At 43.3% G+C, this 13,907-nt stretch overlaps 1 protein-coding gene across 1 annotated transcript; it reads right to left on the bottom strand.

Moving 5' to 3' along the window:
- Window positions 1-12,019: 12,019 nt before the first annotated feature.
- On the bottom strand, window positions 12,020-12,808 carry LOC139051676 (uncharacterized). The gene has a single exon (XM_070528643.1). The coding sequence runs from the start codon at window positions 12,806-12,808 to the stop codon at window positions 12,080-12,082; it is 729 nt and encodes a 242-aa protein (XP_070384744.1). The 3' UTR covers window positions 12,020-12,079.
- Between the last annotated feature and the right edge of the window lie 1,099 nt (window positions 12,809-13,907).

Raw genomic sequence — 13,907 nt, forward strand, 5'->3', positions numbered from 1 at the left:
AGGAATTCGACTCCTAGTTCTCTTCTCTCCGCTAAGCCCCGGTAGCACAGGACGTGCCCGCTTTTTAGCACTGTATATGCTTCTTTTGGGCTCCTAACTTCACTGAGCCCTATTATATCACATTTACTGCCCTCTCATTCCTCCAATAGCACTGCTAGACTCGCTTCACTAGATAATGTTCTAGCGTTAAACGTTGCCAGGTTCATATTCCAATGGCGGCCTGTCTGGTAAGATAAGGTAAGATATTTAGGTAAGATAAGTCTTCTCAAAACATCGGTTATTGGGAAGATTTATTCATAAGAGAGCATTGTGAGTGCACCTTTGCTGTGTTTTAAGCTTACTATTCTGTCCGAGACTTGGCCTGTTCTTTCTCTGCAATGTTTGCTCTATCTGAAAATCAACTGTGCTACATAGAGTGATTTTCTTAAAAGAAAGCTAATCAGTCCCAGTGCCCTTTTAAGAACACTTTAATTACTATTTTAGCTGAAACAAATTCATTTTTGTTGCATTGATAATTAAGATGTCGGCGAGTTCTCCATAAATATGTTATATTTACTAGGAACCCACTGTATAAGTCGTGTTCATGGTGACATATACATCAGATTTGTATTTAATAAATAAACTGCATGTTTACTGCTCCCTTAAGTATCTGTGAGGCATCATGAAGGTTGTGTGTCTGTGTAGAGCCCGGAAAAATCTTTTCTGCATGCTGTTTTGCCTTTGCTTAACCTGCACTCACCTCACACTTTGCACGAGGTTCTGCAGCCATTAGTAGTTCATGCAAACATTTATAGCGCAGTTCACCTTAGGGAAAAATGGCATTGATCGGCTGTATTCAATTTTGTGGATTTTGCATACAAATCCGTACATTTTCCTACTGGTGCGAATCTGCTGGCACATAAGATGCACATGCGGTGCTATTTATTTAAAAATAATATTGTACATTTGTTGCAGTATTTAAGATAGATATGCTTATTAAGTGCACTGCCACAGCCAGTATGCATGGTATAATATGATAATACTGATCCTCTAGTATCACGAAACAGTGTCACAGCAATGATCCACTAGTGTCACAAAACAATGGTCTTTCAGACTTGATAAAGTAGAACAATTTACGGCATGGTGTTCGAACATTCAGAACGGCGAGTGGACTGCGATGTACCAGGTGCAATGCTTGTGAGTGCTGATGTCCTGTAATCACTAGAAATCCTCATACTAGCACGAGCTTAGGCAAATTTCTTGGCGCAGTCTGCCTAGGGGTACGTTGCTGTGCCGCAAACTGCTGTCTTGCAGTTTAAGAAGAATGGACAGGACAACAATATATAAAGCAATATATTTATTTTGAGATAATTATTTTGGTACTGGTGCCGTATGTGCAGAATAGGTAGTCTGTTGCACTATATTTATTAGCACTTATCAAACCCTAATGATTACCAAGGACAGCTGGCTTTTTGTAATACTACAGTGGCATGAAATCAAGGGCCTTACAACAGCTCAACTGGTTGGGAATGAAATTGGCATAGAAAGACACTGAACATAGTCAAAGTGAAAATTTTACAGATATCTGTGCCTTTCTTTTGCTATTGTGGTAGCATGCAAGTTAAGAATAGAACTTCCCAAAATTGTAAACAAAGTAGGGCTTTTAGCACTTGTGAAGCCAAAAGAAGCCTGGACATTAAATGTCTACACTGCAGCTACGCCAGCGCTTCCCAAGGTGGCTACGAGCCATAAGTGGAGGGAGCATTAGCTGATCTACCAGCTGGCTTGCAGGAGTCTAGGGCTAGAATACGGCTCACAAAAGATGACTACTAGCTCTGCCCGTCTCTGAATCAAGCGAGAAGGTAGACATCTAGTCGTGATGCATGCTTCATGGGGTCCTTTTTAAGTCAAACCACAAAATGACTGCATGCAAATTCGAATGGACATACACCGAGCACTGCAATAAGCATTGTGATGGCTGACTGCACAAGTAATGCATCTTCTTTTTATCTGTGGCCAATGGCCGTGCTATGCATAATATACCGGTTCTCATCAGACCATGGACACTAAATAGCATTGTGTACTTGGGAGGGCAACCTTGAAAATGCCAAACTACAGATGAACCCTTTCCGCTGTGGAATAGTTCAGAAGTCCACCTTGAGAAAATTAAAACATGGTGTCCGTAGCAGAACTCCCACAACACGTTTATTTAGTTTTTTTTTCATACCTTAATGGTCCCAGAGGGATATTACATGAGGGGTGGGCCAAAGAAGGCAGCGGTTCTCAGTTTAAATACGAAAAAATTACTCTCTATGGCTGTTGTGAACATGGTGATGTGGGCGAACAATCTCTTAACATGGTGATGTGGGCGAGAAGGTTGTTCCAGTCTTGTGCTGTATGTAGAAAAATATACTTCTGGAAGGTCTTTGTATGGGTGTGCTCAGGATATACGACGTCGGGATGGCAATGGCAAGATGTCTGATGGGCTGGTCTGATGAATGCCTTGCCTGGTAGCTAGGAATAGAAAAATTTATGACACAAACCCATAATTTTACGACTAGAGACAGGAGAAGGAAGGCCAAGCTGAGAGTTTGCAGAATTTATACTGATGTTGTTCGAGTAAGTAGAGGTAATGAATCTGGAGGCACGGTTATGAACGGATTCAAGCATGTTTGTAAGGTTAGCTTGATGAGAGTCAGAACTGGTATTATCATACTAAACTTTAGGTCTCACAAGTGTTTTGTAAGCTGTTAGTCTTGCGGTGGCAGGTGCCAAGGAGACTTTACGACAAAGACAGCCCAGGACTCCATTAGCAGAATTATTTATGTTGATAACATGTTATGACCATGTTAGATCACAGGAAATTTGAATACCTAGGTAATGGTGTTAGTAGTGGCTATAGGACAATTAAAAATCAGGGAACACCTAAGCAAGCTTCTTATGAGTTGTGAATGTGAAAGCATTAATCTCTAATTGAACGCCACTGAGCGGTGCTTCAAGTTTTGTGCTGTGAGTAATGTACCATAGTGGTACATGCTGCCTGAGCCAGCAAGCAGCAGCAGCTTGCGGTGCCAACATTGCACGCCACTCATGTCCTGCATGACGAGGAAACAAGGAAGCAGCAGCGGCCACCGAGGCCAGCAGGCGCGAACAGCAGCTAAGCCTAGCGGGGGTGGGAGAGAGAGACGCAGACCGTGCACCAGTTTCCAAGAGCGAGGTGGTGGCACCCACATGCACGCGACTGCCTCATGGATGGCAATCCGTCTAGCCCTGCAGTGCTGCATCACCGTATCTGCTCTATCGAGGCGCGCTAGTGACGTGGCATCAGGGCAATGCCCTCTCCACTCGCCTAACACCGTTTCGCCTGTTTTGCTTCATCGAGGCGCACTCGTGACATGGTGTTGCAGCCAATGAGAATTTAGGTGCCGTTTCGCTGCTATAGACACCGGCCTTTTTGCTGAATGGGCCATTTGATGCTTTCACATCAATATAGAGTGTAAATAGAGGCTATGTAATCATTACATCAGTGAAAAAAAGCATTACAAAGGTCTTGTTAATATTGATGTACATTAGCCAATTGGCACACCAGTCCTGTATCTTGATAAGGTACCTCTGCAAAAGGGAAGGGTGAGATGGGTTAGCTGCCCGGTGGTATAAAACGCAGTTGTCTGCTAAAAGTCTGGCGTTAGAATCAATGTTGAGTGAAAAATTGTTAATATAAATTGAAAAGTGGAGGGGGCTTAGTACAGTACCTTGGGGAACGCCAGATTGTACATGAGAGAGAGGAGACTTGCAAGAGTTAGCAACAACAAACTGCCGGTGTTCAGTTAACTCACAAATCCAGTTGAACACAGATGGATCTAAGCTAAGGCATGATAGCTTGAGTAAAAGACAGTGAGGAACCTTATCAAAAGGCCTTATCAAAATTAAGAAGCACATCATCGACGAGAATATTATGTTCAAGGTGCGAGTAAATTTCATTAAAGAAAAGAGTGAGTTGGGTTTCACAAGACTGGCTGGGGTGAAATCCATGCTGATTGGAGTGAAAAAAGTTGTTAGAAGACAGGAAACACGCTACGTCAGAATACAAGATATGCTCCATTATTTTGCAGCATACACTGGCGATGGTTATGGGACAATAATTGCTTGGTGATGACCAGTTACGTTTCTTGAATACAATAATAACCTTCCCAATCTGCTGGTCTGCTGGAACTGATCTTGTATTGTGTGATTGCTGAAATATAAGTGATAAAACAAAACTAGTTACTTGTTTGGTGTTCGTGAACACTTTAACATTTATACCGTCTTTTCTAGCTGATGACGAATTTTTTAGGTTATCAATGGTGTTAGCGATACCATTCAGGCACAAGGTGATATGGCTTATCGGGGATGCACAGACAACAGGATTGAAGGAAGGTTCTCAGTGTATTCGCAGGTGAAAACAGAGCAAAATGTGGTGTTTAGTACATTAGCAATTTCCTCTTTAGGTATAGGACAGCCATTAGTACCACATTATTAGATGCTGTTTGACTTCTAAGGTCTAATAGTTTTCTAATACCATTTGGGATTGTTGCATAGCATAAATAAGAGTATTATTGTAAAATTGATTTTCGGCTTGTGTAATTGATGCCATGTACTCGTTTACGGCAGTACAGTATTTCATCCATGCAGAGTTAGAATTGGAATGCTGCAAACAGTCTTTATCTTATTGTTCAGCCATTTTATGTTGGCTTTAAACCATGGGAACTGTGCTCACTCATTAACTGTAATAGTCAGAACATATTTTGCTGCGAGCCACAACATTTCATTTTTCAACAATGTTCAGTTGCTTTTAATGGAGTGTGAGTGAAGACGAATAGTGAGATCTTTGCAAAAATTTGCTAGTTCTTCAGTAATGGCAACATAGTCACCTTTGTCATACAATATGTCAGTGTTTTTTCTGGTTTTCTCGCTTTTGAATATATTACTAGACACGGTGCCGTTAATCACAGAGTGATTGCTTAGTGTGGGAAGAAGAGTTAGTGTGGCGAAAATATTGATGTGTGGTAAAGGGCCCCTGAAACGGCTCGGACAAATTTTGTAGACGCGTAGGGTACAGCTTAAGTAGAACATTCGCACCACAATTTAAGTGAAGCGTTACGTATTAATGGAGCTACAAGCGATTAGAAGTTACCCTCCTCCCTAGCCATGCTTTTCCTCCTCAACTCGTTCGCCGAGCGAGCAGGGCTAAGCTCCGCCTTCACTGGTTCAGCGTCACGATGCGACGTCACATCGTCACTTCCGGTTGTTTTGGAGCCCGCCCCTGCCGGCGCGAGACCTCTCCGCTAGCCGCTTGGCCGTCGACCCCAAGCGAGAGCTATCGAAGCAGCGTGCGTTGCGAGCATTCTGTCGTAGCGCCGAACGTGTATTGTATTCCGGTAACCACAGGCAAGCTGGTCATTTTGGCAAATGACTGGAGGCATAAACTCAAGCTGATGAAGGAACTTTAGCGTAGACGTACGTGAGCGGCCTGACCGGTCTGCACGGTCCATACACTTGTTGGCACAGCGCTTAACCAGCCAAACAAAGCGCTAATATTGCTCTAATCAAGTGTAAAACACTTTAAACATTTATAAAAACAACGTGTTGATGATTACACTCCAGCGAAAAATACACACCAACAGCAAAGAAGAATACAGTTCATTGCTGCTACTGTGTATGGTTGAGCTTTGTGCCACCAGGTGGCTGCACCATGCAGACCATTCACATTTGCCCTTCTGCTCATCCCGTTACGGCACAGTTAAACGGCACAGTTAAACGGCCAGACTCTGTCCCCTTGCGCTTGCCCTAATACCGGACTCGCGAAACGCTATTGCGTTAGTAATCTTCCGGTGTAAAGTGACGGCCACATACGCGCAAATCCTGGCGCCGATCGGATAGCGGCAGTCTGATGCGCAGCAGCCAGTTCGCTCGTACGCTGCTTTGCAAAGGGACACGATGCCGCAGCTTGACATATTGCCAATCGCTACGTCTGCAATCCGCAAGGCAACAAAGTTGAATCATAGTGCTCGCGAAAAGACTGAGACCAACTCTGACCGCGGCGCTCTCGTCAAAATGGAGTACGTTGTAACACAAGCAGACGACACTTGCTGTGTGCCGGAAGTGCTTAAGTGTACTGAAAAATTATTCTTGTGCATTCTCTTTATGTTACTTTCTTTTCATAAAAACAAATTAACTAACATTCCAACTATTACGAAGATCGTTTGTTTACCATAAAGTTGGAAAAATTATTGATAACGCCCTTGTCAGCCAATCGGATAGCTCGCCCCACTGACGTCATATGGGTGATTTCGGTCATATGGGTAGGGGCGGCTTAAAATTCTGCCGAGCAGTGCGTTGCGATCGGCAGCGATGTGCATTTTTAAAACCTTATAATAAATTATACGCTTTACGCACGGCACTTAGATGTGTCAATTAATAATCAGAAGGACCTACTCTAACGACTCAGTACGTTTGTAGAAAATCGTCAAAAGCGTTTCAGGGTCCCTTTAAAATTAAGTCAAGAATAAGAATGTAGGAAGAATGAGTTGTAATGCATGGTGGTTCTGTGATAAGTTGGGATAGGCCAAATGTAAGGCATATATTCAGAAATTTACTTTTGGCAATATTTCTTGACATTGTGGCTGCAGGGTTTGTTCATTCTATCGACGAAAGGTAAAATCGCCACTTAGTACATATGTCCCCTTGAGGCGCTTTGTGCACAATTGTGCATGCCAGCATAGTGCATCAAAGCAAAAGCACTGATGAAAATAATGATATTTAAGATGTGTAAAATACTTGAAACACTTCTGACTGGCCCTGTGCTGCAAGTTTCAATAATATGTGGGAAGTGTTTTAAAAAAACGAATTGGCTGGGTGTTTGCTCTCAGTGGCAGTATTTCCGCGGGATATGCCTGTTTTATATGAGACATATCCTTCAAGTGGCTGGATAGTGCTTTCCAAGTATCAGTCATAAAATAGTTGATGTTCTTATATCTGACATTCCTGTAGACGGTTCTCGCGTAAAGTTCTCATTCTGCAAGCTTGACAAAACTCACTGAAGAATTAAAATTTCTTAATCTGTGCTGCAGCTGTAAGCTGGTGATTCTGAAAATGCAAGAAATGTGAAAATAAATTTTTAATGGACATTACATGTAGGTACGGTAGTCTGTCCTTGCTCTGGCACATTTTAAAAAGATTTTGTGGTTACTGCTGCTTTGTTGTTGCCGAAACTTTACAATGGATGGATGGCTACAACTTTCTTGTACCTCCGGCAAGGTTTAACGCAACCCGGACTCGGGTCTCCCACGGGGAAACGTCAAGGCCCTACATCAACGCCGCCTCACGGGCTTGCTGGACTGCCCACGTCTGGATTCCGAGGTCTGAGCTGTGCAGAGCGGTGGCCCACCTCGACGACAGGATCTCCAGAGCAACTGCGATGCTTCCTATAACTACATTGCACTCCCACAGCATGTGTTTGAGTGTTGCTGGTCCTTCCTGGCACAGTTTGCATGTGTTGTCCTGATGCTTATCTTTGAAGACACGTTTCAGACAATAGATTAGGGAAGGTGTTCATCTGGAGCTGTCTCCAGGCGACAGCCTGCCTCCTGTTCAATTAGGGACTTGGCGGTGGGTATATCCTTCTGGCGTTTAGATATGCACTGGTTATGTCATTGGATCTGGTGAGCCTGTCCTGTTCTGCGCGAGGATCGCGTGTTCACTATCGTGCGAGAGGCGTTGCCCTGTTCGGTGCGGCGGATCATGTCTGGCGCCGTCCAGTGCACCGTCTAGGTTCGGGAGCGCGTCGCCTTCTGTGGTGACATGTGTGGGGAACCATATGATCCTCGAACTCGCAGTTTTGAATCTGCCCGCTTTGGCCAGAATGGACAGGGCTTCCTTGAAAATTCTCTCTTTGGTGCAATTCATTACTGCCGTTTTCGAGTCACTTAGTACGACTTCGCATTTCTGTTCTGTGAGGGCCAGCGCGATCGCTACTTCCTCCTCTATTTTAGAGTGTTTGGTGTACACACTGCATGCGATTCTGATTTTGTAGTTTGTGTCTATGACTTCGCATATTTGGATATTTGGCCGTTTGGATATTTGGCTGCGTCGACAAAATGAGCATTTCTCTCCCTGCCGAATGAACGGAGCAGAGCTTTGGCTCTTGCCTTTCATCTGCCTCGGTTGTAATCGGGGTGCACGTTTCTTGGGATTTTTGCCACTGTAACGGTGTCTCTGATGTTGTGAAAGGACCGGAGGTATAACTGAGCCGTGGGGGGTACCTGCACTTCTCTGGGCCCGTTCTTCGGACTCGAGGTCGCAAACCGTCAGGGTGGCTTTGCGATCGTTCAGAAAGTTCCTGACGTAGTTGTAGGTCCTTTCCCCCAGGTTCAGATTGGACACTTGTTTCAGGATCGACTCGTGAGCAACGTTGTCGAATGCTTTCTCCAGGTCTAGCCCTGGATGGCTCTGGTGTTTCTTGTCTTGTTGTCAAGAGTCTGGTTCTTCAGTTGTAACATTAAAAAAAAATTTAAAACTGCATTGTTCAATACAGCACTCTATATAGGCCCGCCTGCTTCGTATTTAAAAAAAATGCATTATATATGCGCCTTTAGAGAATTAAGCTCCTGAAGTGGCGCAGACTGGTTTCACTGCCAGCTGGTAAGTAAAAGTCCTCATGAACCAGGCAAAAGGTGATACCAATTATTCTACTGAATGATCCAACCCAGAAAATGCTGTCTTGTTGCAAAATTTTGAGAGGAAACAAAGCAGTAGTAAGCACTACACCTTAGAACAAAAAGATTATGCGCATCCCATACGTTGTTGGAATTGATGTTATATGAAGCATACTGTGGCAGCCAACTATCCAGCATTTTATGTCTTCCTGCAAAACAATACCAGATGGACTGATGTGTTTGTGTAATGCAAGCAATCGTCTGTGACAAAGCAACAAGACAGTGATGGTGACGACATGATAGCTGATATTTTGTACTTTGACAATGAAATGCTACAACCTGTTCCATTATGACCAGGGCTGATACCGCAAGCAGTACATTTTCGCACAGTGTCTAAATAGCACTAGCTGATGAGGGATGGAGATAATTAAATCTTCAAAGTATATTAGATTGATTTATACCCGTGTCACACAGGCGTTTGGAAGGCCTTCCAACCAATAGTCAGTTGACTAAAAGGTCAAGTTCGAGCTGCTACACAGACGATTTCGAAGGCCGCCGAGTCAATAGTCTATCAAGTCAACGGAGCACCCTACAACTCTATTGAAATCGCGATGGCCTTTGAGAAACGGAAGCGGAAACAGCGCGAACATGCCCTCCCGTTCCCAGTGCGCTCGTACTCACGGTTAGAAAGAACAAATCAAACCAAAATGTGAGTGTTATTACTTATTCAATAAAGTATTTTTGCCACTTGATATGTGCAAACTGCACATACTCTCGACAACAGCGACGTGCTTGTGTTCATTCCTTCCTCCATGTTGTCTAGTACACTCTCCCTCTACTCCATGTGCGTTTTTTTTAATGTATAAACAAACAAAAGAAATTATAGTGCTTTTAAGTGGTCTTAATGTTGTTTATCTTTTCGTGACATGAAAACGAAAATAAAGATCCGCAGCACCACACAATTTTTCGAGGAACACTTGAATCACTCAACGGCCTTTCAAAAATGCCGTGTAGCAGCGCGACAACTCCTTTGAGTCGATAGAGTTGTGGCGTACCGAAGGCCGCCAACTGGAAGGCCTTCCAAATGTGCCCGTGTGACACAGGTATTACATCCTGCAAATAGCTTAAAGTTGAAATAAAAGCCCAAGTTCTTCTCAATGGAGCTACTGGAATGTCAAAGCAAGACGTCATTACACTCAGTGGTGCTTCTGCATCACGTGCATGCCACCTGCACCACACAAATAGCCAGCAGCAGCGAGAACAACTCGGAGATTCACCTGAAACCACTTTTGGAAACGCTTGCACAGCAAGGAGAGAGACAGAATTTAAGCACAACCCGCCAAGGTTGCTCAGCAACTATGGTGTTAGGCTGCTGAGCACGAAGTCGTGGGATCGAATCCCGACTACAGCGGCCGCATTTCGATTGGGGTGAAATGCGAAAATCACGTTAAAGAACCCCAGGTGGTCGAAATTTCCGGAGTCCTCTACTACGGCGTGCCTCATAATTAGAAAGGTGTTTTGGCACGTAAAACCCCATAATAAAAAAAATTAAGCACAGTGAACTCCAGTTGACATCACTGGTGATCCGTAATTACTGTCACACACTTTGATAGATAAGTGTGCCTATGACTTTTTAACATTTCTCAACATCGTTTCTTCAAACTTTATTCTGTATTTCAACCATGTTTCATGCCAGTTTGTTTATTTCTTGGAGAATAGCACGCCTTGGATTAGTACATTGATGAGCAATCTTGTCATTAAGTGAGGCCGGACACTCTCCTTTTGAAGTGGTCAAAATTCTAAACATCCTCTGCAAGATAGACCATTGGGATCTTGAATGTGGCACTCTTAGAGATGTAATCTTTCTTTCTTTTTTTATTGATTTATTTAAGACAATGAACAATAGATTGTCTTAGGGGAGACGGCTAAAGGCAAACATTTGCCTGACTAGGCCGTGCCACCCGTACATTGGCAGCAAAATGGCAGTGGCAGTCTTTAAGCAGGTCACGCATGAAATTAAAATAGTACACATTTTCCAACACTTGAGTACACAATTCGCATAAGAAGAAAGAAAAAGGTTTAAAGTTTACACAGTTTTCTGATCACTTGAAGCACAACAACAACAGGGAAAAAAAACATGTACGAAATTTTCTATACCTGTAGTTGAAAGGTTAAAGTTTATACAGTTTTATAAAAACAACAACAAGAAAAAAAAAACGTACGAAATTTTCTACACCTGTAGTTGAACATTAGTCTTCGGATAGTAACAATTTTTTTACCGTTTTCTTAAAGCTTTGCTTAGAAATTCCAGAATTTAGCAGGTCCAATACCAAGGGGTAGTCGTTTAGAAGGTTGGGAAGTTGAACTACTAGTTTTTGATCTCCGTATTTTGTTCTACAACGTGGTTTTCCTATCAGAGTTTTTCTGAGGTTATAGCTTGTCATTCTGCCATATTATTTACTTTGGAAGGAACATTTGTCTTCCCAGAATTGCCGTGAAATTTCGAGGAATAATTTGTGTGAAGTTTTGATGCTGTTAATATTTTATATTTGTTGTAGTATGGTTTAGTGATATCGGTACGTTCTAAGTTACCTATCGTGCAGTGCGCGGTTTTGTAGTGTTTGAATTGATTTTAAGTTAGTTTGTGGAGTGGTGGACCAAACTAGAAAACAATAAGTTAATCGAGAATGTATAAGCGCGTTGTAAATATTGCGCTTCACATTTATCGGTAGCAAATATCGCAACCTCTTTAGCACACCGACAGCATGAGCAATATTTTTTCTAAGAACATCGTGCGGTGACCAGGACATATTTTCATGGAATATAATTCCTAAAAATCTGGCTGTTGGTGCCTGTTCGAGGTTGACCTTCTGAAATTGAAGTGTTAGCTGAGGGTGGATTATTGTTCCTTGTGATTTAAACACTAGATAGTTTTAGTTATGTTTAATTGGAGTTTGAATGAAGGGAAAATGAGACATCCACCCGTTCGTAGCTATTGCTACGAACGCGATTATATACGCGGATGATACTAACGTGTTCTTCTCAGGAAGCGAAATAGGAAATCTTTTTGAGCAAGCTAACATTTGGTTACTAAGCTTGTAAGGAGCTTGTAAGCTTGTAACTTCAAAAGGAGAGTGTCTGGCCTCACTTAATGACAAGAAGCTTGCTTACATCTAGCAACTAAGCTTGTGGCTAAATGCAAATAAACTGTAATACTGCAACTGTAATACTGCAACTGTAATACTGTAAACTGCAAATAAACTGTAATAAACAAGTAAGAAAACATGAGCCCTTTATAGCTTACGCAAATAAACTTTATTGCGCGTGAACAGGCAACTTCAAAATGGCCATGTATATGACTAGATATGCTGTGAAATTCCACAAGCGGCTGCGCCAGCAAAGCCGCATTAATTGCACTCATGATTATCCTTGTGCCAGTCGTCCATTCTCCTTATCAGTGGCCTGTCAATGTTGAAGCTGTAACATGCTGAAGACGTCATGAGGCGTTTCGTGTGAAGAAGGCCACAGATAGTCTCCGTACTAAGCTTGTTCCGCAGTTTTGTCTTCAGGTTGTTTACAGCCGAAAATACCCGCTCAACTGCTGCACTAGAATGTGGCAAGCACAGCATAGCTGTCACAAACTCGGTCAATGCAGGAAAAGCGGCGCTTCCATCACAATGTTTCTGAGTAAACACGACTGCCCAGAACTCGTGCAACGAGGTATCTTCGCTTGTAGGGATATCAGCGTTCCTTAAATATCGCCATTCGGTATCCAAAGATTGCAAGGCTTTGCCGGAGACTAAATTCGGAAAGGCTTGTGCCAATGGTGCAAGAGACGCTGCCTTCCCCGTCATGGACACAGTAGGATCTAGGAGTTCGAGATGTTTTAAAACCGGCTCTTGAAAGGGGATACGCTTCAGAACTTGGTCGACACTCTCAATGTAAAAATCAAGGCACTTTAAGCGGAAGAACTGACGTTGCTCAGTGGTAACTGAACATTCTCTGGATGACAATAATGCAGTTGCTTGACCGCCGACGTACATGTCTTCCAAAGACACAAAACATTTGGGGTTCTTGAATTCAACTTTTGCCACCTCAACTCCCTGTGTGCAGGACCGCTTGAGATAACAATCCATAATTGTCCTCACGCAGGCTTCCGCACTTCTCAAGAGCTTGTGCAACTGTGGAGCATCACTTTGCATTTGCTTGTTCAAATTGTTAAAGAGAGGTAGAACGAAGCTGAGGAATATCAAAAACAACTTGTTCAGAGGATCTTGCAGTCTCTGGTAGATTGTTTCCGATGCCAAAAGCCTGTCTGTAGAAATCGCAGATGCAAAATATGCCTCGAGGGCATCATACTGCTCTAGAAAGCGGTCGACTGCAGCAAGCAATGAGAGCCACCTTGTTTGACTTGGATGAAGAAGCTTGTGCGGCTTCAGTTCAAGAAGAGCCTGAAATTTCTTCAACGGACTTTTAGGACTTGAGTTGAAGTAACTGTAGACGTCCCGCACGAGATCTTCAACAACACGTGGAAGTTTCGAGCAAGCGTACGATGCGCACAAGTGAAAGGAATGACACGTGCACTTAAGAATGAACAAGCCGGGAATCTCCTTCTTCAGCAGTACCATCACAGAATGTTTACTACCCATCATGACACTTGCGCCGTCTGCAGCAAAGCCAACTAGATTGTCTTTATAAGGAACACCCGCTCTCTGAAAAGTACCAGTAAGGGCACTATAAAGGCCAGTGGCACTCACATCCGTCACAGGGATGAGATCAAAGAAAGCATCAGTCACTTTATCTTTTTCGAAAACCCTTGTAACAACACACAAGTGCTTGTGGCAGCTGACGTCCGTTGACTCGTCAACCATGACTGAAAATTTCTTTTCTCGAAGTAGCCTCCACAGCCGCGATTCGCTCTCCTCGCCTGTCACGACCTTCGTTATCACTGATGTTTTTCTTCTACTGCAGGCAATCTGCTTTGCAATATCCGAGTCCGGGCAAATTTTTTTCACGAGCTTTGGCAGATGGTCCATGACCGTAAAGGGCAGGCTGTGCTCGGCGACAAACATAGCCATTCTTACTTCAGCTTCTTTAACCTGTGAAGAGATAGCAATGCTAGGCATTGCTTGCATCAGCGTTGGCTGGGACATAAGCTTTCTGGCAATTTCTTCATGTTTCGCAGATTTCATGTGCCGTTCCAACAGTTTCTTGCCGGCAATTAGGTTCATGTCG

Source organism: Dermacentor albipictus, unplaced genomic scaffold, assembly GCF_038994185.2.
Source record: "Dermacentor albipictus isolate Rhodes 1998 colony unplaced genomic scaffold, USDA_Dalb.pri_finalv2 scaffold_13, whole genome shotgun sequence".
NCBI lineage: Eukaryota > Metazoa > Arthropoda > Arachnida > Ixodida > Ixodidae > Dermacentor > Dermacentor albipictus.